At 36.5% G+C, this 27,165-nt stretch overlaps 1 protein-coding gene and 1 long non-coding RNA gene across 7 annotated transcripts in view; both read right to left on the reverse strand.

Moving 5' to 3' along the window:
* The window catches only part of LOC128313198 (uncharacterized), a 110,189-nt gene that overhangs the window by 43,725 nt on the left and 39,299 nt on the right, over nucleotides 1-27,165 (reverse strand). The gene's annotated exons all lie outside the window — the stretch shown is intronic.
* Nucleotides 175-27,159, reverse strand: ZNF382 (zinc finger protein 382). Of its 6 annotated transcripts, none has more exons than XM_053210234.1 (5): nucleotides 26,968-27,036; nucleotides 24,817-24,890; nucleotides 21,222-21,306; nucleotides 20,855-20,950; nucleotides 175-3,526 (listed from the first exon to the last, which is right to left on the reverse strand). In XM_053210234.1, the coding sequence occupies exons 2-5, from the start codon at nucleotides 24,823-24,825 to the stop codon at nucleotides 2,106-2,108; spliced, it is 1,611 nt and encodes a 536-aa protein (XP_053066209.1). In that variant the 5' UTR covers nucleotides 24,826-24,890; nucleotides 26,968-27,036; the 3' UTR covers nucleotides 175-2,105. The 6 variants fall into 6 exon arrangements, with proteins under 6 accessions (XP_053066209.1, XP_014927421.1, XP_053066210.1 ...); XM_015071935.3 differs by having other exon boundaries at nucleotides 176-3,526; nucleotides 21,222-21,348; nucleotides 26,968-27,042; XM_053210235.1 differs by having other exon boundaries at nucleotides 176-3,526; nucleotides 21,222-21,373.

Genomic DNA, 27,165 nt, shown 5'->3' on the forward strand with positions numbered 1-27,165 from the left:
CCATTATTTTTATAACAGATACTCCTAGATTTTTTTTAATTTAATTTATTTTTTTAATTTACATCCAAGTTAGTTAGCACATAGTGCAACAATGATTTCAGGAGTAGATTCCTTAATGCCCCTTGCCCATTTAGCCCGTCCCCCCTCCCACAACCCCTCCAGTAACCCTCTGTTTGTCCTCCATATTTAAGAGTCTTTAATGTTTTGTCCCCCTCCCTGTTTTTATATTATTTTTGCTTCCCTTCCCTTATGTTCGTGTTTTGTATCTTAAAGTCCTCATATGAGTGAAGTCATATATTTGTCTTTCTCTAATTTCGCTTAGCATAATACCCTCCAGTTCCATCCACGTAGTTGCAAATGGTAGATTTTTTTTCTTTTAATCAATCAAATTTAATTTTTAAAATGTAACCATTTTGTGGGACAGGAATCTGAAAAGGATTTAGCTGAGCAATTCTTGCTTAGGGTCCTTCTGGTGGTTCCAGTTGGGTGTTAGCAGAGGCTACAGTCATCTGAAGACTTGATTAGATGTCCCAGATGGCTTATTCATATAGTTGACATATGTTACTGGATGATGGCTGGGAGGTTAGCTGGAGCTATTGACCAGGTGCCTACATATAGACTTTCTAGCATTACAATCTCAGTTTGGTTAGACTTCTTTCATGGAAGCAGTTTTTCCCAAAGTTAGAGTTCCAAGCCTCATCCTGTCCCTTTTTAATATCCCTTTCTTTAGTATAAATTCTTTGATGTTATATAAGGAGTGAGCTATGACTAAAGTCATGCTTATGACCATTTCATTTAAAGAGTTCTCATTCAATGTGAATTCCATGGTGTCGTGTATGATTTGAACTATGGCTATAAGCTTTTCCATATTCATGATTTTTATATATCCAACAAGATACATGACATAGGTAAAAGCTATCTCCTGTCCCCTTTACTGTACTCATAGGGGTTTTCTCCAGTTAAAACTCTCTGATGCAAGAAAGCATGCTAGGAGCCTTCCTTGCCTTAGTATGATTTTTGATTTCAAATATGGCATTACTGTGGCTAGAGGCAATCTCACATTTATTACATTTGTTTGATATTATTATTTTAGGCTGTGGCTAAAAGTCTTTGTACATGCATTATATTTGGATTCTCAGTTTCCACATTTGTAGTTTCCCTCTAGCATGAATTCTCTGGTTGGAACCACCACCATATTGCTAACATTCACAGTTGTTTTCCTTCAGCGAGAATTAACTCATGCTGTGAAAATTCTGAGTTGTTTGGTAGGATCTACCAAAGCTGACCAAACATACATATGCTCTAGGACCCAGCAATTCCATCTCTACTATATACACATGAGAAATGACTATATGTACACCAAAAGACAAATATGTTCACAGAAGCACTATTTATTATGATCCTAAGCTGTAAACAATGAAAAAATCCACAGCAGTAGTTGGATAAACTGTAATTTAATCATATGATGGAATTCTATATAGAATGGAAATAAATGAACTTCTGCCACATGCACTAATGATGAGTTTTAGAGACATAATAAGGAATGAAACAAGCCATATACACAATATATGATGTATAATCCAATTTATATAAAGAGAATACATGATGTATAATCCAATTTATATAAAGGTTCATAATATGCAAAACCTAATTTATAATGTTAGAAGTCATAACTGTGGTAAATTTTGAGGAAGTAACAACTAATTTTTACTTCATATTTGCAATGAGAAATACAGTTCACACTTCCTTTCTTTTAAAACACTTCTGATCACAGTGTGGTCCATGGACCACTGGCAGAACTGTTTATTACTGGGTCACAAGAATATATGTACCGAAATTGAAAATAAGCAATTTTAAATGTTTGTAGAAACTTGACAGAGGAAGTTTATGCCTGGTGAATCTAATAATAAAAAATTTAGGGTTGTATTTTCAATGACTTTTGTCATTAGTCATTCTTTTTGTGTTTTATAGGCTCACAAACAATAGGCAAATATGTGGTACAGTACCTTAAACTGTTATATACCAATATAGTTGCAAGCAACACCATGTACTATTTTATTTAAAGTTTACTATTACTTTAAGGTTTGACAAAAAAGTCGTATCCTTTACTGAATTCCCATGGTTTCTACCTTGTGAGTTTTCTGATGTACAATGAGGTTTGACTTACAACTGAAGAACTTCCCACATTCTTTACATTCATATGGTTTCTCTCCTGTGTGAGTTTTCTGGTGGCGAATGAGGTTTGATTTCCTACTAAAGGCTTTCCCACACTGAGGACATCCATTGGATTTCTCTCCTGTATGTATCCTCTGATGAACAGTGAGGATTGCCTTCTGGCGGAAGGACTTCCCACATTCATTACAAATGTAGGGTTTTTCCCCTGTATGAATTCTTTGATGGAGAGTGAGGGTTGTCTTTTGGCAGAAGGACTTCCCACATTCATTGCAAATATAGGGTTTCTCTCCTGTGTGAGTTCTCTGATGTACAGTGAGGGTTGTCTTCTGGATAAATGCCTTCCCACATTCATTACATTGATATGGTTTCTCTCCTGTGTGAGTTCTCTGATGATCAATGAGGTATGACTTCTTTCTAAAAGCACTTCCACACTGAGTACATTCATAGGCTTTCTCCCCTGTATGTGTTTTGTGATGTCTAGTGAGAGTTGCCTTCTGGCGGAAGGACTTCCCACAATCCATACAGATATAGGGTTTCCCCTCTATATGTGTTTTCTCATGAAGAGTGAGGGCTGTTTTTTGACGGAAGGCTTTTCCACATTGATTGCAAACATAAGGTTTCTCACCTGTGTGAATTCGTTGATGTTCAATGAGATATGACTTCCTTCTAAAGCTGTTCCCACAGTAAGGACACTGAAAGGGTTTCTCTTCTGTTTGAGATCTCTGATGCATGATAAAAATGGACTTCCTGCAGAGGAACTTCCCATATTTGCTGTATGTATGGGGTTTCTTCTCAATAAGAGTTTGTGAATGGACACTGAGATTTGACTTTTCAATTAGGGCTATTCCATCTTTATTGTATTCAAGGGATTTTTCTCCTCTGTGAGCCCTAGTATGTGTAAATAACATTCCTTTCATAAGGAAGGATTTTTCACATTCATTATGATCTAATGATTGCTCTGGAGTTTGATCCTTCTGATGTTGAATAAGCTCTTGTTTACCACTCACACTCCTTTCTGTTTGTTTATAGAGATTCACTGTAGTATGAATTTTCTCATTCTTAGAATTGAGGAGTGATTTCTCCCATCCATTACTCTCACCAAACTTCTCTCTTCCAGGGCTTATATTTCTACTGACTAATTCTGAAATATTTTTAAAAACCTTTCCATCAGGCTTATATTCACATAGTGCTGTTTTTGAAATAATACAGTTCTTGCCTATAGTAAGTGTTTTCCCAAAAATATTACTTCTTTCCTTAATTAGTCTTTTGTGGTTGAATATGACTGATCTAGAATGCCTGTCTTGGTATTCTTTGAACTTCACTAAAACATCTTCAGCTTTCCCATCTTCTTCTAGAAAAGAATACAATTAATAACACTGTAAGTCTTCACATAAATGTTATGGATTGAAAGTATATACAAACAACCTATTGAGTGACTGTATGCCTCACTATTGTGGTCTACAGAAAGGCCAGAATAAATTACCTCTTGGTAGGGAAAATTCATATGACATAAACCAAATCCTGCCATACTGTTAAAATGTGGAAAAATTGGCGTAAGAAAAGAACACTCATGGGGCACCTGGGTGGCTTAGTCAGTTAGGTGTCAGACTCTTGATTTTGGCTCAGGTGGTGATCTCACAGTTGTGAGTTGTGCACACTGGCAGTGGAGAGCCTGCTTGGGATTCTTTCTCTCTGCCCTTCCCCTGCCCACCCCCCCCAACATTCCTTTCTCTCAAAATAAACTTAAAATAAAAAGAACACTCAAATTTTTGGCATATTATAAATACAATACCTGCGTTAAGCAGGTATAATAAACACAAGGATAAGTAAACAGAAGACAAAGGATGATGAAAATGACACTGTTCTTGAAATGGGCAGATTCAGAAATAATGGTGTGAGCTTATCAAGGGTACTAACCAGTGATCAAGAAAAATGTTCAGTTAGAGATGAAAGCCTAAATATTTATTCCCTTATGCCTAAATAAGTATTATAAAATACTTCCATTTGTTTCTTCCTCTCTTGCAAATGACTTTTCTCAAGTACTTATTTCCTAGTGTTGAGAGGAACACTAGGCCCTAACTCTCCACACAACTTATTTTCTCTTGAAAGGGAAGACTTTGGGAAATGTATTTCCATTAGGAATTGTAAAATAAACCAGAGGACAAAGCATACTTGAAATGTGAATATAATCACCATTGTATGCTGACTGCTGCTGCCAGAATGTTTATTATACTAAATTCTCCTGACCATCAATTCTAACTTTTCCTCCTTTCATTTGCTGAATTATTTTTCAGTTTTCAGGAAGGAGGAGTTTAAGTTTTCCTCCCAATGCAGTAACATACCTTAACTACACTACTCCCTATGGGGGATATGAATGACTGGATTCTTCAACTGTATGCTTATAATGCTGACTTACCCTCACTATCATTTTTCTTGTAAAATTTTGGCTATATCTTATTATTGTTACCTTACTACCACCCACGTCTAGTAGGGTAATTTTAAATATGGATTCATTTTACCCATGACTTGCGTCTTATTTACAAATAGCCCTTAACTGGTAACTGCCCAAGTATCCATCAAAAGGTAAATGGTAATATTGTGTCATGTATGTATAAAATGGAATACTATTCAGCAATAAAAAGGGAAAAACACCTAGTGATACACAATGACAAAACAGATGGATCTCAAACATTTTTCAGAGTGAAAACTTTATGCGAAAGAGTATATATTATACAATTCCATTCATGTGTAATTCTAGAACACACTGAAACAAATCTGTATTAGTAACTGGAGTTATATCATCTTCCTGAGAACCTCAACCACCTTCAGGGACATGCTACTATCCAATTTATCCAAAAACCTTCATATATTATTTCTATCCTTTAATGTCTAATTTGTCTGAAATTAGATTATAATTATAGTCTGGACCATCCATTTAAAGAAGTCTTTTAGGGGCACCTTGGTGGCTCAGTCAGTTAAATGTCCGACTTCGGCTCAGGTCATGATCTCACAGCTTGTGAGTTCAAGCCCTGCGTCGGGCTCTGTGCCAACAGCTCAGAGCCTGGAGCCTGATTCATATTCTGTGTCTCCCTCTCTGTCCCTCACCCACTCATGCTCTGTCTCTTTCTCTCTCAAAAATAAATAAACATTAAAAAAATTTTAAAGAAATCTTTTAACAACCTGCTATTTTAATATGAATATTATATGTAAAATGCTCCATTTGATAATATTGCCTTGCCAACTAAAACTTATGATCTTGGAAGTCAATATTTTATTGACTATTTTCTGAGTATACATTAACACATGGTTATCTGAGATAAAGGGATGTGATCTTGGCATGTATATTTAAAAGAACTTAATCATTAAATGATTTCTGAATGGATGAGAAAGATGTTTTCCTTGCATGGTATCAAAGAGAGTCAGGTAACTATTGAATATCTAGCCTCTGTTACGAGCTACAGTAAGGAAAAGTAAAAGAGAGAAACTTATTTGAGGGAATTGTTAATCAGATGGGGAAAGAAGTTTGATCATACCAGAGGATGCATCTGTTTACAGTTTGCATACATAAGTAGAATATGAATGCAGCAAAAAAGGAATTGACATGGTCTGGAGGAGTCAAGGAACATCTCATGGAGGAAGTGAAACTTGATCTTTTAACTGAATGATATAGTAAAGAATATAACTTTGATCAAAGAGACATCTGACATTTGCCTTTGGCTTCTGGGAAGTAATCTCTAAGCCCTTGGAATATGTATTTGTTTGCCTGGGAACCTTTGGCCAGCCAGAAAGTAACAATGTAATTTAGGGTGAGGTCTTTGAGCCACACCAACATTGTGATTTAGGGTGGGGGTTTTAGGTCACACAGTATTAGCTCGACTTCTTAAGGGGCTGAAAACTGAGATGGGCTACATGTATTGTTAATCATGCCTATGTGATGGAGCCTCAGTATGAACTCTGGACAATGGGCTCAGGTGAAGCTTCCCTGGTTGGCAATATTCTGTACGTATTGTCACGCCAGCAAGGTAATGCTGTCTGTGACTCCATAGAGAGAGGTTTACCAGAAGCTTCATGTTTGGTACTTTCCTGGATTCTGCCCTTTATGTCTGGATGATTCTAATGTATATTTTTTTCTTCTGTCATAAACCATAACTGTGAGTACTATGGCTTTTAGTAAGGTCTGTGAGTCCTTATAGCATATTGTTTATATTAGCAGTAGTCTTGGGGACCCCCAAACTTATAGTTGGTGTCAGAAGTAAGGTGGTCTTGTGTGTACTACTGTACCCTCTACCTTTGTAGTTGGATAACTGCAAGTATCTATATGGGTATATAGCAGCTGTCATATAATGAAAAGTCCAGTTGTGAGGAATGAAATCAATTGTATGAAGTATATCTGGGAGACTAGAACAAAGAGAGATGAGCAAGAGTTCTCAGTCACAGAGAGAAATAAATTTGGAGTGATCAGATGGGGTATTCTTCTATCAGCCCTTGAAAAAGAAGGGATTTAAATTTCATATAATAAGTAATTTCTTTTTGGCATATTGACAATATAAACTGAAAGAAGTGGGTAAAAATGATGGCAAATCCAAATAGTAATTACAGAAGTTACTGAAATAATATGCTCTCATTTTGGAAGAGGTCAGTAGCAAATGAGGATATGAGAGGATGTAAAGATATTTCACAAAGTGAAATAACACAAATTGTGGAGAGATCAAGTGTAGCAGAGGTGATGGAATCAACCTGATACTACAAGAGACTGACTATGGGGAAAAAAGGATATAGAAATAAGTAAGGATAAGGTAAACACAAGGACTATTATTTATGATATATCAATAACCAAAAGGATGAGATAACTGTTGTTGTGTTGCTATAGGCAGATGAAAATAGATACTAGAGTTCAGGTGGGAGAAGTGGGCTGAAAATGTGTATTTGAAAGCCATTCACATAAAACAAGAAAATCACAACTTGAGAATGGATCAGATTATTATAGCTGATAGGACTTTTACAAAGGCAAGAACTGAGGATGAAGAAAGATCCTTAAAGCATAACAACAAGAGACCAGTGAAATAAAATCCATTTATCAACAAATATTTATTTTCCCAGGCAATAAGGGGGAAGAAAAGCAATGAAGATGTGAAAAGGCACCTGGGAAATACGTTAAGAATGAGTTAGTGTTTTTCACCCAAATCAAGGTGGGTAGGTATCAGGAATCTGAGCGCTATGATACGGAATACAGAGACTTATTGGAAAGAAATTTATTGAAAAGAAGTGATACTAAACTATCACCTAGGTCCAAAGCATATTGATTTTGAAATTTGATGGCAGGTGTCATGGTGAGAATAGGATATGAGCCTGAGCACAAGAAACAGTTAAGACATTGCACAGGGAAAGAAAGGAAAGAATATGAAAACTAAGAGGAAGATAAATATTAGACAATGATTTCTCTTTTTGTGGAGAGATTTAAGAATGCCAAAAATAGAAGACTAAACAAAAGAAAGAGGACTGAAATGTTAAAGACATGAAAAACAAGCAGAAAGGCCTAAACCAGCAGTTCCCGAAGTGTGACATGGATCTTACTATGTGAGATCCTTATGCAGGAGAGTTTGGGAAGGTAGTCTACAAAATCAAAACTCTTTTTGTTAATAATAACAACCTTGTCTTTTAAAGGTGGGTGTCTCATTTGTACTTATGGAATTTTAATTTATGAAGGTGGCTGAGTGATGACATAGGCTAATCTCATTGAAAGGAGATTTTCATTACATTTCTTTAGAGGAGAGGGCACACCATGCCTTGTAGGGCCACATAGAGGAGCAGCAGGCTTGGTCAGGACACAGAAAGGAGAGAGGGGAAAGCCTATGCGAGAGCCTTTTGTGGGACCTGCTTGCATGGGAAAGGCAAGGCAGGGTAGGAGAAACAGTTTAGGATTGGCTTTTTAGAGTAGTGTTTGAGGCTATGCGTCTGTAGTTGTATGGTACCTAGTCCTGGGTGATTTAGGACACAGGAAGTGTTGGCTCAGTGTGTGAGAGTTAGATAAAGCACATGGTTGAGGGGATGGACTTGGGATTGGTTGGTTTTTATATAAAATGTAGGCTCACCAACAGGTGGTTTACCATCCCTACGAAATCAGCCAGCTCTAGGAGGGGCAATCTCTCCCCAGCCAGCAAGGCCCTCCAAAGTTTCAAAATATCATAAAATATAGAAGATAAAAAAATGATTAATACAGTGGGTAAAATGCAGGCACATCAACATAACACTGGCACCAATCTATAATAGTAACAACTACATTTCTAATTCATAGGGAAAAAGTTTCATGTAAGACTGTTCTTGATAGAGCAGGAGAAAAAAATCACTTTTATTAGATCTCCACCCTCGAGTACACATATTTTCAATATTCTGTGTGATCGTTAAAGAAGTATGCATAAAGCACTTCTGTTGCATATCAAATTATAATATATTTTGTAAGGAAAAGTGACGGTGTAATTATTTGAGCTGAGAACTGAAAACAGGGGCCTACCCCTGCCATCCCACCATATCCAAAAAAATGTTCCTGTGAAATGTTTCATAAGTTGAGATGGCATAAAGTGAAGAAGCAATTACCATTAACTTATATGGGAAAACTCTTAAGTGTTCCCAGATCTAAAAAATAACCTGTCTTTGGCTTTTCTGACACATCTTGTTAATGGATGTGTAAAATAAATTGAGATAAAGCAAAGATGCTCACAGACCATAGTTCAAAGCTATGGTAGCTTGATGCTGTGAAGCTGAGTGCAATTCCTGGGAAGGAGCTTAGCAGTGCCTTTATAGCTAGTTCACTGCAAAACAAGCACTGAAAGCTGGTTTTGCATTTCACCTTTTTTTGTAAAAGCAAAAATCATCTTTGGATTTCTTTTGGTTAGTGAAAACAGGTACGAATGGAGGTCTCTAGTAAAAACAAGGTGGCATAACACAAACTTTCAAAAAACGGGATATCTGTATCTTTTTGTGGAATAGCATTTTTACTTCAGTAAAACTATTATTCAGATGTGGGTATCTGGTAGACATTTTCTTGAACAATGTGAACTTATCAATTCAAGAGAAAACTTGTGCCAATATTTGTTACCAATGATAAAATCCAAGCTTTCAAGTAAAGGCTGTTATGTTGGAAAGCTTGTATTTGCTACTGTGAGCTTGTCAGCTTCCCAACAGACTTTTCTGATGATGTTGGTGATGATATTAACACATGTGGGTTATGGGTTTTTTCAAGTAATATTGTATATGAGAATATGTCAAAATTTGGAAAATGTTCTGTTAGTGAACTGTTACTTTCCAAATGACTAATATATAATATTATCAAAAAAATGCCTGGGTAAAATATCCATTTAAATAGACCACTGGGGGGAACCTGGGTGGCTCAGTCGGTTGAGTGTCTGACTTTCCTCAGGTCATGATCTCTTGGTTTGTGAGTTCGAGCCCCACACTGGGCTCTGTGCTGACAGGTTGGGGCCTGGAGCCTGCTTCGGATTCTGTGGCTCCCTCTCTCTCTGCCCCTTCCCTGCTCATGCTCTGCCTCTCAATAATAAATAAACGTTAAAAAAAAGTTTTTTAAATAGACCATCGGATTTTACATAACAGTCTACAAAAGTTCATTGCTATGGTTTCAGATTCTGTATTGCAACTAATTGTTTAGGAACTACCAATTATTATATTTGGGTGTGGTATTAATGAAGAATATCCATGACAATCTAAGAAGGCTTTTTAAATATTTTCTTTCAAACTACATATAATGCATGAAAGGAAGGTTTTCTTCATATTTTCAAAATCAAACAACATTTTGCAACAAATGGAATGCAGAATCAGATGTGAAAATCAGCTGTTTATTAAGCAAGATATTAAATAAATTTTAATTATGTAACAATTCCACTTTTGTCAGTATTTTTTTTCTTTTGGGAAATAGTTATTTTTTGTAAAAATATGATTTTATGTCAACATGCAATGAGTTTATCATTTTTATATTGTATTAAAATGAAATAGTAAATGAGTGGTGAAAAATATTTAATTTCTAATAGGGTACACATACACATATGCACAAAATTCTTTTAATCCTTAATAATTTAAAAATATTAACAAGTCCCAAGACTAAAAAGTTTGAGAAACTGCTCAACTAGACATCCAGATTCTGGTAATGGCAAAGAAGTTTGTATCAAAACAACCTTCCAGCTGGTATGATAAACTGTGGACCAACTGTAAAAGACCAATTTGTTTTGGAAAGCACCTCTAACGAGTGATCAAAAGGAGGCAAAAACTTAAGTGGATATAACATTTGAAAAGGAAGAAACCACACTTCATAAGATCTACATTTATCCAGATATTCCATTGTGGGCCCTGGTAGTTTATGCAGCACCCAGGGGATAGATTTCTGGGGGAAAGTAGGAGTCATCCTGTGCAGAAAAATCTGAGATCAAGTTCGGGGTCACTAGAGTGGCTATAAATTGAGGACAAAATCTGAGAATGGAGAAGTCATTCTGAGAATGGAGAAGTCATAGAAGGAGAACCCCAAAGATAGTATAAACCCCTCCTCAAAACCTTGGTTAACTGCATCTTCAGGGCAAGACTGCAAGAAGCACAAAGGGAAAAGAAAGCTGGAACACTGAAAGAACTGATTACAGATTTCAGCAGCTGTTTACCTTTGGGAAAAAAGGGTTGTTGTTTTTTTTTTAACATTTTTTAAAAATTTATTTATTTTGAGAGACAGAGCAGGAGTGGGGGAGGAACAGAGAGAGAGAGGGAGACACAGAATCTGAAGCACACTCCGGGCTCTGAGCCTGAAGTGGGTCTCAAACCCACAAACCATGAGATTGTGACCTGAGCCAAAGTCGGATGCTCAACCGACTGAGTCACCCAGGAACCCCTGGAAAAACAGTTTTTAATTCTGGTCCTGTGCCAAGTCCGAGGAATCTGGTGAGAGGAACCTTTGGTCTTTGTACTGAAACCCCAGAATGACCATGTATAAGAGCAAAGGCTGCATCCCAGCACTAAGAGAAACAGCATAAAGCTAAAGGCAAAATTGAAACTGAAATAGAAATCATCTAAAAAACTTAAAAGCAATCTTAAAAAGGAATCAACATGAGCCACCAGTAACTTAACTGCCTTCCAAGTGAAATCTCAACAATCTTCAGAGGCAGAAAAAGAATCCAGTATCTTGACAACATATTATCTACAAGGTTTTCCTGAGAAGAAACAGGAAATGTGATGAAGAGAAGATAAAAACCAGTTAATAGAATCACACTGATATATGTCCCCTATGTTGAAATTACAAGATAAGGAATTTAAAATAACCATGATAAATATGTTTACAAAATCTACAAGAAAAGATAGAAATATGGGTGAAGAGATGGAGAGTTCAGGAGAGATAAGGATATGCAAACTTTAAAAACCTCATATCTTAAATACAAAATTCATTGGATGGGTTTAACAGCATAGAACATAGAGAATGAAGAATCGGTAAAGTGAAAGTCTGATTAACAGAAATTACCCAAATCATAAAATCGTTTTAACTCCTTAATAAACTCTACAGAGGATAGGTTAAAATTATTTAAAATATAATCGAGAACAGAGCAGAAAAATAATCATAGAAATGTTGGCCAAAATTTCTTCAAATTTGCTCTAAAACAAGAACTCAGTGAATGTGCTAAATTCACTTACTAGTTCTAACAGTTCGTTTTAGATTCCTTAGGATTTATTATGTACACAAGCATGTCATGTACAAATGAAGATAGTTCCCTCTTTTTTTAAAAAATTGTTCTAATTGATAGCCTTTTGGCTTCTTTTTCTTGCCTTATTGTACTGATTGTGTCTAGCACAGTGTTTATTTTCTAAATTTTTTTTAATGTTTATTTATTTTTGAGACAGGGAGAGACAGAGCATGAACGGGGGAGGGTCAGAGAGAGAGGGAGACACAGAATCTGAAACAGGCTCCAGGCTCTGAGCTGTCAGCCCAGAGCCCGACGTGGGGCTCGAACTCACGGACCGCGAGATCATGACCTGAGCCGAAGTCGGACGCTTAACTGACTGAGCCACCCAGGCGCCCCCACAATGTTTAATAGAAGCAGTGATAGTGGGCATCTTTTCTGGTTTTGATCTTAGAAGAAAAGCATTCAGGCTTTCTATACTGCATGTGATACTGGCTATAAGATTTTCAAAGATATCCTTTATGAAGCTGAGGAAATTCCCTTTGGTTGCTAATCTGGTCTAAGGCTTCATAATAGTAACTGAATTTAATGATTTTCCCATGTCTACTGATGCTCCTTAAATTTTTTTTTTCTAGTTACATTAAGTGGCAGCTTAGATCCTTGGTTTTAGACCCCTTTTCACTTTTATATGGTGAATTACATAGGTTGATTTTTAAATACCAAATCATCTTTGCTTTCCTGGGATAAGCTCTTTTTAGTCATAAGGTTTTATCCTTTTAAAATATTGCTAGATTCTGTTTTATAATATTTATTATATATATATTTTATTATAGATTTTTTCTAGCTTCATGGAGGATGTTGGTGTTTAGTTTTTTATTCTTATAGTGCCTTTGGTTGTAAATAATGTTGGCCTTATAAAATGAGTTGGGAAATGTTCTCTCCTATTTATTGACATAAAATTGTAGACTCCCTAATTGTCCTTTTAATGTCTGTAGGATCTGTAGTGGTGCAGCTTCTGTAATTTTTTTGTTTGTTTATTTTTGAGAGAGAGAGACAGAGCATGAGCAGGGGATGGGCAGGGAGAAAGGAAGACACAGAATCCAAAGCAGGCTCCAGGCTCTGAGCTGTCAGCACAGAGCCCAACACGGGACTCGAACTTGTGTCACGAGATCATGACCTGAACTGAAATCAGATGCTTAACCAACTGAGCCACCCAGGTGCCCCACAGCCTCTGTAATTTTTAATTAGTGACTGTGTCTTGTATTTTTTATTAGTACATATAGCTATGGTTTATTAGTTTTATCAATTATTTTAATGAATCAGCTTTTGTCTTCACTCATTTTCTCTATTGTACTTCTGTTATGTAATTCATTGATTTTTGCTTTGGTCTTTATTTTTTCCATTTTACTAGCTTTTTTTTTTTAAGTTTATTTATTTAAGTAATCTCTACACCTAACGTGGGGCTTGAACTCGTGACCCTGAGATCAAGACTAACAAGCTCTTCCGAATGAGCTAGCCAGGCACCCCTCCTTTTACTAACTTTTGAGTTTAAGATTTTTCTTTTTTTAGCTACTTAGGGTGGCATCTTAGATCCTGGATGTAATGGATAAAAATAATAATAATAATAATAATAATAATAATAATAAAGGGGGCACCTGGGTGGCTCAGTTGGTTGAATGTCTGACTCTTGATCTCAGCTCAGATCATGACCTCACCATTTGTGAGTTCAAGCCCCACGTTGGGCTCTCTGCTGTTGGCACAGAGCCCACTTGGGATCCTCTGTTTCTCTTTCTCTCTGTCCCTCATCTTTTCTCTCTCTCTCTCTCAAAAATAAATAAACATTTTTTAAAAAGGATAAAAAAAAGTTAATGCTGCTTTAGATACATCCCATAAATTTTGATATTTTGCTTGAATTATCATTCAGTTCAAAACATTTTCCAATTTACTTTAGGATTTCTTCTCTGATTCATGGGTTATTTGGAAATGTAGTGATTAATTTTCTAATGTTTGAGAAATTTAGAAATACGGTGTTTTTTAATTGAAGTATAATTGACACACATTATATTAATGAATTATAGTTGACCCTTGAACAATGTAGGGTTGGTGCCTCACACAGATGAAAATCCATAAATAACATCTGACTTCCCAAAAACTTAACTGCCAATAGCCTACTATTGACCTGAAGCCTAATAACATTAACAGTCAGCACATATTTTGTATGTCACATATATTATGTACTGTATTCTTACAATAAAATAAGCTAGAAAAAAGAAAATGTTACTAAGAAAACCTTAAGGAAAATATATTTACAGTACAGAACTGTATTTATTATAAAAATCCATGTGTCAGTGGGCCTGTTTAATTCAAATCTGTCTTTTTCAATACACAAATGTAATTCTGTTGTGGTCAGAATCCATATTATGATTCAGTTTTTTTTCAATTCATTGACACTCATTTTATAACCCAGAATATAGGGTCTATCTTGGTGACTATTCCATGTAAAATATTCTATAAAGATGAACTAGAGGAGCACCTAGGTGGCTAAGTCAGTTAAGCATCCAACTTCAGCTCAGGTCATGATCTCACTGTTCATTGAGTTTGAGCCCCATGTTGGGCTCTGTACTGATAGCTCAGAGCCTGGAGCTCCTTCAGATACTGTGCCTTCCTCTCTCTCTCTGCCCCACCCCTGCTCACGCTCTGTCTCTCTCTCAAAAATAAACATTAAAAAAAATAAAATAAGAATGGGGCGCCTGGGTGGCTTAGTTGGTTGGCGACTAACTTTGGCTCAGGTCATGATCTTGCAGTTTGTGAGTTCAAGCCCCACATCTGGCTCTGTATTGACAGCTCATAGCCTGGAGCCTGCTTTGGATTCTGTCTCCCTCTCTTTCTGCCCCTCCCCCACTCACACTCTGTCTCTGTCTCAAAAATAAATAAAACATTAAAAAAAAGATGAACTAGATACAAATGATTGATAGTGTTTTCAAGCATTCCATAGCTTTATTGTTTTCTTTGTTCTCTCGATTACTGAGAGAGAAGGGGTGTTTATATCTCAAGCTATAATTATAATGCTCTTTTCAGTTCTGTCACTTTTGTTTCATGTATTTCATGCATTCTCAATGGGGGTTTCTCCTAAGGGAGCAAAATTATTCTGGGGAAATGAAAAAAAGTTTCTTAAATATTATAATAGTTTGTGGCCCTTCAAACAGCAACAGAACATAGAGTATGTTATTAAAATTTAATGGGGGCAATTAGAAAAAGAGTCTAAAAAGACTCCTTAGGGAGTGATAATGATAAAAAGCTGAGAAACACTGATGTATTTTGAAGCTCTGTTAGGATTGTTATGACTTCTGATGAAGTGTCTCTTTATCACCATAATATTCTGTGTTCTGAAATATACTTGGATGTATAGCCACTCCCATTTTGTTATGCTTTGTGTTTGCATATGTAACAGGGTCTCATTCTATTTTTGAAGTCTTACTGCTGACAACTTCCTAGACCCACTCTTTTTTTTCCTCTTGCTCCACACCTGGGCAAGACAATAGGAGAGCTTGCATGTTCTTTCTGTTGGTGCTGGCAGGAATTTTAAACTATGCAATCACTAGCCCACATGTAGAATCCTCACGACCTACTCCCCAACCACAATAAACACAAAAGCCAGACACTCCCCCTTGCACTCTCAAGCCATTTTAGGACCAGTCTGGGAACCTTCCCTGTTCTTCCCAGAAAGCCACATTAAATTATGTCAGATTTCAATCTTGACCTGAAGTCAAATTTTAGGTGAGTGGGGTGGGGTGTTGATCTCATCCTCAAATGGGGCAACCACAGACAATATGATATATACTTTTTCATCTTTTTATGTTATACCTTCCTGTGTCTTTTTATTTAATTTTTAAAATACATATCACATAGCTGGGTCTTCCTTTTCACTTCAGATATTAAATAGTCATTTTTAGGTATTGCATTTGTTTGTTATTTCTATGTTTGCTCTCTTGCCTTATGTTCATTTCCGCTTTACATCCTTGATGATATTGAGGTCATTTATAATGCCCATTTTAGCATCCTTGTCTGCAAATTCCACCACCCCTGATTTTATTTACTTGTTGTTGTTTTCTATTGACTGATCCCCCCCCCCTTGTCTATGGGTCCTATTTTCCTACTTCTTCATATATTTAATAATGTTTGATTGGACATCAGGCATTATCAACTTAATGTTGCTGAGTTTGAGATATGGTTATATTTTCATGAAGTATTGCTCTTTAAATGGCATTCTGTGGCAGCCATAGAGTTGCAGCACTAGGATCTCCCTTCAGAAAAGAACTTGCCATTGATGTGCAAGAAGTATAGTTACCTGACAGCCTGCAATTGTTAGCATCTTCAGGATGCTCTTCATATGATGAATCAAACCACAGTTTCCCCAGGAGGTGCCCATCCAAAGACTAAACACCGAGGGGGTACTAGAGGCTGCCTATTTCTCTCCATGGCAGACTCCTCAGATGGATAGGAGACCAGCTAGGTCTCTAGGTCTCTAGAGACCTAGGTCTCTTTGCTTCAGACCAGCTAGGTTGGTTGACACTTTGTCAAGTCTAAACAATGATCTGAGGTTCTCCCTGTCCAATCCTGTTAGCCTCTCCCCCTTTCCTTCCATAGGTACCAGATCCATATCATGATCTAATGGTTTCCTATATTTAATCTTACTTTCTTCCCCTTTATCTTCCATAGATGTACCTCTAGGAAATTTTTACATTCCTAACTCTATCTCAGCATCTCCATCCTAGAGGACCCAAGAGACACATAGCAATTATTTTTGGATTGGTTTAATCCTTTTGATGCTTTTGTTTAAGCACTTTTATGGCAAATCTTGCAAAATCTTTAACCTATGCCTAATATAACCCCATTTATCAAGGGGTGGACTTTCGATGTTTCTATCTAAAGTCCTATGTATCAACAAGTTCTCTCCATTCTGGCTAGAGGAAAATAAAATGATTCTTGGTGCAGTAGGCTATGGCAATTGTTCAGCTTACAACACTATGGTAATTGTATTTTCCTTAGAACACGTCTTTGTTTAGTCTCATAGGGTTTCACCTATACACGTGCAGACTTATATTCAGCCAAAGACTCAAAGAGAACCTTTTCCATATTTGGGGAACTCTTTTTCTGCATAGCTCACTTCTTTTGGGAAGTATGTCCTGGAAATTTTAGCAACCTCAATCTCCTTGAATGCCCATGTCAGTCCCCTCAAGTCAGTAAAATTGTCAGGTTCTTTTTGGATTCCTCTCTCTGTACTGCAGTCTGGAAGTTGCCTTCAGATGAAAGCCTGGAATGAGGTAGGGCTCATCTCATTTGTTTCTCTTCTCTCAGGAATCCAGGCCTGTGCTGCCTGTTGTTCAATATCTGAAAATAGTTTTGTCCAGTTTTCTTGTTGTTTCCTGTAGGAGTGTAATTCCAGACTCTGTTACTTGCTCAGGGCTGGAAGCAGAAGTCTTGAATTATAAAAATGCAGGCCTAAGTGGCTTAATAATGATTTTCATCAAACATTTAAGGAAGCAGTAATACCAGCATAACAAAAATTCTATAAGAAAATAGATGAAGAGGGAACACCCCTTGTCTTTTTGATATTGCTGACACAATTCTGATTTTTTCAAGGACATTACAAGAAAACTACAGACCACTATCCTTGGTAAAATCATGCATAAAAACTTACTAAAAAATTAACAAACCGATTTTAGTTATCTAGAAGAAGGATAATACATCTTGTCCAACTGGGGTTCATCCCAAGAATCCAAATTTAATTTTGTTTAATATTTAAATTATTTAACGTAATACATATAGTAACAGATTAAAGGAGAAACATCGTATGATCATCTTAACAGATGCAGAAAAAGCATGTTAAAATCAACATTCATAATTAAACTCATCAAAAACGAGGAAAAGAACTTCCAGAATTTAATAAAGAGCACTTATGAAAAGCCTACAGTTAATATTAGGATGAAGAATGAAATATTAAGTGTCTTCCTAATAAATTTAGTGAACTGATAAGAAACTCACTCTCGCCACTTCTATTCAACATTGTACTGTAGATCCTAGTCAGTACAACAGAGTAAGAAAAAGAAATGAAAGCAATAAAATATACAAATGTAGAAGTGGAATATCTTTTTTCTAGAAGACATATTTTGTGTGTAAAAAACGAAAGATATATACTAAAACAAAGAACAATGGCAACAACAATAAAACTTAAGTAATAAGTAGAATACAATACAATAAGTAGAAGTATGCAAAATCAATATATAAAGATCAATTGGGGATGCATATTTTAACAACAAACTGGAAAAAGAAATTTCAAATATCCTACTATTTACAATGGCATTAAAATACTAAAAGATTAGATATAATGAAATATGTATTAGATCTCTATACTAAAAATAATAAAACATTGCTTACAAGAAGTAGAGAAGGTAATTAAAATAGAAAAATATAGTATAGTCATGGACTGGAAGACTCAATATTGCTAAGATGTTAATTCTCACCAATAAAAATTCTATTACCTTTGTTTAAAGAAATCAAGAAGTTGATTCTAAAATGTATTTGAAAAAGAAAATGACCTAGAATAGCCAAAAGAATTTTTAAAAGAATAAAGTTAGAAGACTTACTATGACTTCAAGACTTATTAGAAAGTTCCAACAATCAAAGACCAGGTAGTATTGGCAGTAAGACTTAAAAGATAGCAAAGGAAAGAACAGTCTAAAAATAGGCTGACACAAATACAATCAATTTTTTATAAGATCACCAGAGCAACTTAATTCAATGTAGCACATGATGGGAGAAACTGTTATCTATATGAAAGAAAACAGACCCTTAATCTTACCTCACATCATAAACCAAACTTAACATGAGATGGGCCACAGAATTAATAAAAATAGCAAAATATTCATAACATTTTTAGAAGAAAAGACAGAAACTATCATCACAACCTAGTGGATCTCAAATATTTGAGAGGTCAAAGAAGTAAGTATAAAAGAAAATAATGATACACTGGATTTCATCAGAGTTAACAGTGTGTGCTTATTAAAAGACATAACAGACCTGAGGAAATATTCACCATACATATATCAAACAAAAGACTTCTATCCAGAATATGTAAAGAATTCCTACTACTCGAGGGAAAAATATACTACCCAATAAAAATGGGTAAAACATTTGAATAGGTACCTCTGAAGAAGATAAAAAAAACACTTGAAAAAGTTCTCAACATCAATGGTCACAAGGGATATCTAAATTAAAACTGCAAGGATATACTACTATAACCTTCAGTCTGACCAAAATGCAAATACTGATAACATCAAATGCAAAAGAGAATATGGGACAATCAAAATTCTCATACAATTTTGGTAAAAGTTTAAAATGGTACAGTAACTTATAAAAACTGGCAGTTTCTAAAAAAGTAAAATATACACTTGCCTAATGAATGAGTGATACCACCTGCTACATGTTTACTGAGGGGAAATAAAAACATATCCACAAAAAGATGTTTACAAGAATGTTCACAGTAGCTTTATTCATAACAGCCCCAAACTGGAACATTTTGAATATCTATGAACAGGAGATATATAAACAAACTGGTATATTCACACAACTGGATACTATTAAATAAACTACTTATTTATGCAAAAACATGTATATATCTCTCACATATTAAGCTGAGTTAAAGTAGATATGAAAAAGGTCTAGGATAGATAAAACTATGCTGGTAGAAATCATAAGTGTGATTGTCCTAATGGGAGGGACGACTTGGAAGAGGCCTGAAGGAACTTAATGGGTTAATGGAAATGTACTTTATATTGGGTGTGACATACATGGGTTTATGCTTCTGTCAGAACTCAAAGGACTTCACACTTAAGATCTCCATGTACAGTATACTTACAAAGCATGGAGTAGATTCTTGGTAAGGAAATAGCAGTCTCTAAAAACATAAGGCAAACAAATAGCAGTCTCTATAAACATGAGGCAGACAAGGAAAGAACTTAAATAAGGAGTGATATTCACAGCTAAAATTTAGATTTTAGACACACTGAAGTCAGTCATGTATAGGCATGTCAAAGATCTCAGGCCTTTAAAAACAGATCCCTAATAAGATGGCTACTATTAAAACAACAACAACAACAACAACAACAAAAACAAAAACAACCCCAAACAGAAAATAACAGGTGTTGGTGAGGACGTGGAGAAACCGGAACCCTTGTGCATTGTTACTGGGAATGTAAAAATGGTGTAGCCACTATGGAAAACAGTATGGCAGTTCCTCAAAACATTAAACACAGACTTATTGTATATTCCAGAAATTCTACTTTTCTTTTAATTGTTTGTTAATGTTTTTTTAAAAAATGCTTTATTTAAAATGTTTTGTTTAAAATTGTTTTTTATAACTAAAAAAGCTGAAAGCAAAGACTCAGATATTTGTACACTCATGTTCATAGCGTAGCAACATTGTTTATAGTAGCCAAAAGGTAGAAGTAACTCAAGTGTCCATTGGATAAGCAAAAAATAATATATACAATGGAATATTTCAGCCTTAAAGGAAGGAGATTCTGATATTATCAGAATCTCTACATGGGTAGACCTTGAGGACATTATGTTAAATGCAAAAAGCTAATCACAAAAACGACAAATACCACATGCATAAATCCACTTATATGAGGTACCTATGAGTAGTTAAATTCATAGAAACAGAAATTAGAAAGGTGGTTGCCAGCAGCTAGGGGGAGGAGGTAATGGGGAGTTATTTTTTAATGAGTACCGAGTTTCAGTCCTACAAGATGAAAAGAGTTCTGGAGATGGATGGTGGTGATAGCTGCACAATGTCAATGTACTTAATGCCACTGAACTATATGCTTAAAAATGGCTAAGATAATAAGTTTTTAGTTCTGTGTATTTTGCCACAATTAGAAAAAATAGATCCCTAAAAACATTCAAAGGTGCTAACTGCCTGAGTCCACTGGATTTTATCTGTACAGACTCACCAAGGTAGCTCTGACTTGGAAAAATTCTCTCTGTTGTCCATAGTTCTTCTCCTTGTTCCAACTTACGGATCATATCAGGCTTAGTCATGTGAAACCCTGATAATAAAAAATGAGACTTGGTCTAAGCTGCTTGGGCTTCAAAACTATTGAAGGAAGGAAAGATATAGCTCTAAGGTGACAGACAAGGCACACATTAACATCTTAGCAAAGTTAATACCTTGCACTGGGCAAGTGTGGACATAATCACACTGGCTCCTAATAAAAAAGGATTCATCACCTCTGACCTCTGAAATTCAAAGCTCCATATGTTTCAAAAATTCTTGAAGGGAGATGTATGAGATTGAAAGATTCAAGGAATTTTTCTTACCAACAGAGATGAGGTGGCAATAATTTTCCAACATGACATCTCTGTAGAGGGTCTTCTGAGCAGGATCCAGCTGCTGCCACTCCTCCTGGGTGAAGTCCACAGTCACATCCTTGAATGACACTGATCCCTGCAAGGGCAGACTCTAGTTCATCCTAAAGTGATTGGAACTAGTGAGAACTAGATATTGGAAACCACGTTCAGTGGTCAGACTAGTTTTCTTATTTTATCTTTTGTATTGTAGAAAATTCTCTGTGATAATACAGTCTGTATTTACTTACTATCTCATGCTAAAAATATATAAGATCATACTATTTACCTTGAATGTGACTAGTTGCTTGGTGGATCAAAATGAATAAAGCCCTGGCCTTGCTCATGAGAAGTTACAGGCTAAGTGAGAGGCATACATATAAATACATACACCCAACAGATATTACAGATGTGATGACAGAAAGATGTACAAGGGAAAATGCTACAAAGTAAAGAAAAATTTTATTTTGTATACCAAAGCTTCACTGAGGACATCAAAATTTTTGTACTCATAATGAATTTGTTTTATACAGGGTACCACCTTTTAAAATTCATGGGGAGAATCATTGTTGTACTATATACTAATTTGGATGTAAATTTAAAAAAAAATTAAAATTATAGCAGCACTATCAACAATAGCCAAAGTATGGAAAGAGCCCAAATGTCCATTGATGGATGAATGGATAAAGAAGATGTGGTATATATATACAATGGAGCATTACTCGGCAATCGAATGAAATCTTGCCATTTGCAACTATGTGGATGGTACTGGAGGGTATTATGCCAAATGAAATTAGTCAGTCAGAGAAAGACAAATATCATATGATTTCACTCATATGAGGACTTTAAGATATAAAACAGATGAACATAAGGGAAGGGAAATAAAAATAATATAAAAACAGGGAGGGGGACAAAACATGAGACTCAGAAATATTGAGAACAAACTGAGGGTTATGGAAGGGGTTGTGGGAGAGGGGATGGACTAAATGGGTAAGGGGCACTAAGGAATCTACTCCTGAAATCATTGATGCACTATATACTAATTTGGATATAAATTTAAAAAAATAAAATAAAATAAAAAAATCTATGTAACTGCAACATGAAAAATCAGTTGTATTTATATGAAATGAAATCAATTATACAAAGCAAAATATAACAAAATAAAATTAAAAGTCATTAAATACCTAATAATTAATCTAAAAAAAATTCACAGGGGGAGGAAAACCAATTAGTAAGCTGAGGAAATAGCAAAAGGCACAGTATGTTAGGAAAGAGTCTTGGAACTCTAAGAAGAAAAAGGTATATGGAGTTAGGTAGTGGGCATGTTTATCTAATAATACTGGATTTTTTCTGGGGTACGTGGCTGGCTAATCAGAGGAGTGTGTGACTCTTGGTCTCAGGGTCATGAATTCAAGCCCTACATTGGGTTTAGAGATTACTGAAATAAAAATTTAAAAACTTAAAAAAAATACTGGATTTTTTCCCTACATACTAGGGGTCTTAAAAATGTACTGAACACACTCCTAACATATTTATATTTATTTATAAATCATCAGTCAGCATTAATGGCAATCCACATCTGCTCTTGAATGTAATTTGTTGGTATTTTCCTCCCTTTCAATATACTGTCTTGTACATTCCATTGTAATGCATACCCCACTTTGCTTGTTCTGCTGCTTTCAGAGTATGAAGAAATGTTAAGCAGTACATATATTATTTGATAAAATTTGTACTTCAGAGGCAATACCCTTGAAGACTAGAGAAGGCTTGAGATGTGTTGGGTGGGAAAGACAATTAAGTAACCATTGTTAGTGATTTCCTAGATAAGGTGGTATTAGTTGTCTAGAGAGGGGAAAACTGTTTAGTACATAAGGGGTTGCAACAAAATTGGTCATAAATTGGTTGTAGAGTAGAAAAAAGAGGCATAGCTCTTGAGTTACCTGCATAGGCAAGTGGTTAGGTGCTGAGACTAAGAAATAGAAAACACAAGAACAAATAAGCTAGACCAAAGGAGGTAATGAGGTAGGCCTTGGAAATGTACTTGAAGTGTCTATGGGACATTCAGGTGATCATAACTTTTGGAGACTGGATATATGGTTCTGACACTCTGGGTAGAGGTCTAGTATGGAGAGAAGTGTTTGAGAGTCACTAGAATTAGATCAGTGTTACCTTTATGTGGATCTGTGCACAGAGAAAAAGAGACGGTGAAGAGAAGAGAACTGATTGACATCTGGGGAAAACCAGTATTTTGAAGATGGGTTGATAAAGAGGAATTTTTTGAAAGACCTGAAAACACGAAAAAGTACCTCCTTTGATTCAAAGTAGAATATTACTTTTTTTTTTTTTTTTAAGTTCATTTGTTTTTTTGAGAGGGAGAGCATTGCATGCATGCGCATAAGCTGGGCAGGGGCTGAGAGGGAGAGACAGAATCCCAAGCAGGCTCCATGCCTGGGGCTCAATCTCACAAACCAAACCATGAGATCATGACCTGAGCTGAAACTAACAGACACTTAACTGACTGAGCTATTCAGGTGCCCCTCAAAGTAGAATAGTTCAAGAATGGACTAGCATATGCATTTTATCCTCCTCCACTCCCATATAAAAAATTAGAAGAAACTAAAAAAATAAGAATAAATCTGTAACAGCATTGAAATACTTGAAAGGTTTTCACTGGCAGGCCACAGTTTGTAGGAACTGGATAAAATAGACAGGATCAGAGAGGGAGAATGCAAAAACCTCAGGTTTAAAAAAAAGTTTATTTATTTATTTTGAGAGAGAGAGAGAGAGAACAGGGGGCGGGTGGGGGCAGAAGGAAGGGAAAGAGAGTATCCCAAGCAGGCTCTATACAATGTGGGGCTTGATCTCATGATCTCACGGTTCATGAGATCACGACCTGAGCTGAAATCGAGTCAAACGCTTAACTGACTGAGCCACCTACAGGCACCCAAAATCTCAGTTTTCTGTACAAGCTTGCAAGCAATCTCTATCTTGGAAACCTCACAAAACATCTTACCACAAACTAATAATGTCAGTTACCAACTCTACCCCCCATTGTATCATTGCAAAACCTAGGTCAGTAGTGATGATCAAGGTTTTTCCATGTCTGCTCCTTGACCCCTCACAACTTAGATCTCAAATCAGTATCTAGATAAGATAGAGTCATTAAAGTAATGTTTCCCTTTTAAATCAAAATAATACATCTTTCAAGCAGTACTTTTGTGAGAAGCTTAAGAAAGGAGATGATGAATGATATATCAATAATATGTAAACATGGGCTACAACTAAAGGTACATGTGGGGAAGGCTTACGTTTATATGGCTGGAATAAGAAAAACTGGGAACAGGGCTGCAACTAGGTGGGGCGGGTGAAGAACATAGGGTGCAAAATTTAGGGATGCACAGGCCCTGAGGATACTCCTTACATTTTGCACCTAGGCCACTTGCTTGTCCTACTGGAGACCAGTTTCATGGAAGCAAATGCCAACATCCAGGAAATTTAAGGATTGGGAAGCAATGTTCATATAACCTGAAAACAACTTATTTCATAAAGAGAGGAAACATCATCTCACCTGAGGCATGGCTTTGAGATTTGCAAGAGATGAACCTTCTCTTTTGAGCCCTTCTTATGGAAAAGGGAAGAGTCCTGAGAAGGCAGAGATGGGAGAATACAAAGAGCCATGTGAAACCATATTTGACTTAGATCTCCCAGAAAATTCAGTTAAATCTGTATCACTTTTCACTGCTTCAGCTCACTCTCATGTATCCATGATGGAGGTTAGTGGGAAAAAGGACAAATCTTGCTCCCTCACCACCAGAAACCTAGTCTCTTTGTGAATTAGAATGGATCTAGGTGATCTGTTGTAGTGAGAGGGAACATTGTGCTTTTCCCTTTGCAGCTCTACCTTCCACCTCCCATGGAAGACAGCTTTATCATCTACTTCCAAATAGTTCTTCATGGACTTTCTACCAATTTACACTGTTACTATCAGCACATGAAAATACCTCTCCATACCCTGATGAATGCAGTTACCATTTTTAATCTCTGCCTATCAGATATATATTGTAGTTCTTGTTTACATATTTCTTATTATGGGAGAATAAGCTCCTTTTACTTCTTTTCTGTGATGGCATCTTCTTATATAATGTCTATTTTTTGTGTGTGTTTTAATTTCCTAGTTGGTTGATATTATCATTTTTTATTTAGTAAATTAGCTATTTTAAATTGAAAATAATTTTCTTAGTCGCTCATATGACTATTAAAGTGTTTTTACCTTGTGAAGATTTCTTCCTTGAATGTTTTCTTGTTTAGCAATACTACCTATTATATAATCCATATTTTTTCAGTGGATATAAAATGCCATCTCTATCATATATTACATATCCCTATATGCTTGAGAATATCTGAACTTTAATTTCCTCTACTTAATCTTTACTGACTCACCAGTATCATACTACTTAATAAGCATAATTACTGAAAATTCACTTATTTATTATTAATTTACTGACAGCTAATTTAAGTATTAACTATTGAACAACACTTTTTAGTAGTACAAGTATGGAACTAGAAAAGACATTAATCTTTTCACTCTGCAGTCTTCCTAGGGAGAGGATGATACCATGCTGAATGAAGTCCGAAGTACTGACTGCCACAGTGAATATTTTAATTAGCAAACTATTTTAATTATTATAATGAGAGGTGGCCTTGTCGTTAAAAGTATACCAAATACTTTTTATTATCTTGGAATGCCTGAAGAAGCTACTGACTCTGCCACTGATTTCATCCAGAAGCTGGAAACCTCACTCATATATCAGTGTTGAGAGTGTCAGTTATGGGCAAAAGTTGTTTGTTTTATTCCTGCTTGCTTATTCATGGAACACTGTTAATTTCAACTCATTGGTTTTCGTTCGTGTAGTGTTTCCCTGTAATGAAATTTACCATCTAGGAAATGAAATCTTACCTCTTCCTTTCCAATACTTATACCGCTATTTGCTAAATTGCTATTGAGTTACAATTTTGGAGGCAGGTTTAATGACCATGATTCAGATAATCAAATCTTAAACACCCAATTAGACAGTAGTGCTGAAGAGTTTCCCAATCACAAAAACATCACAAATAATAACAGTAGGTTGCAAACACATGCATGGTTACATTCAATCAAACTTACTTCTGAAAACCATCTCAAGGTACCCATCTATCATTTACAACCTCAGACAGCACATTACATAATTCCAGGCAAAGTCACAAAATCACTTTCGCTTCTCCATAGTCACCTACAGCCTCAGACACGCTCACACCTAGTCTAAAATGAGACACATAAGTAGGGAACCCCAGGCAGCAACAGGACTCCGTCCACTTTTCACACACAATCGGTCGCAACATCTCACAGAGTAGCACGCACCCCAACGCAGCAGGTTGAGCACAGGCGGCCGCCTCAATTCGGTACACACACGCACACGCGCACACACACACGCGCACACACACACAGACACACACACACACACACACACACACAGCGCTGGCTGTCTGAGGCCCCGCTCCCAACGCAGAGCTTCCTTGGGGTCAAAACAGACAAAATCCGCCCCCGCGGGGAGCTCGCTCCAGGTCAAACTCGATTGTCACCCTCAGGGTCACGCCCACGGACCACGCCCGAGGCCCCGCTCTCACAGATCCAAGTGTCTGGTTGCCGTGGGCTCGGCTCCGGTTCCCTCCTCAGAATTACCAGGCCCAGCTTGGACTCCCGGTTTCCTCCCTGGCCTCCCCACTGGGACCCGCTCCCTAGTCTGCCGTCTTGGCCCGAGCTCGGGGTTCCCGCCTCCTCAGAGCCCCTAGGACCTACCAACCTCACCCCCGGCCAAGGATCAGTCTTCTGCGCCTGCGCACTCCCGCGTGGGCTGGAGCTCCCAGGAGTCTACGGGGC

Source organism: Acinonyx jubatus, chromosome E2, assembly GCF_027475565.1.
Source record: "Acinonyx jubatus isolate Ajub_Pintada_27869175 chromosome E2, VMU_Ajub_asm_v1.0, whole genome shotgun sequence".
NCBI classification, from domain to species: Eukaryota; Metazoa; Chordata; class Mammalia; order Carnivora; family Felidae; genus Acinonyx; species Acinonyx jubatus.

Excerpts from the sequence above, each read along its gene's own strand:
- ZNF382 (XM_015071935.3), bottom strand. Across the intron at positions 20,951-21,221 it reads TTGCCACCTCATCTCTGTTG|GGTTTCACATGACTAAGCCT; the intron begins GTAAGAAAAATT and ends TTTTATTATCAG. Across the intron at positions 3,527-20,854 it reads TCCAAGTCAGAGCTACCTTG|AAGAAGATGGGAAAGCTGAA; the intron begins GTGAGTCTGTAC and ends ATTCTTTTCTAG.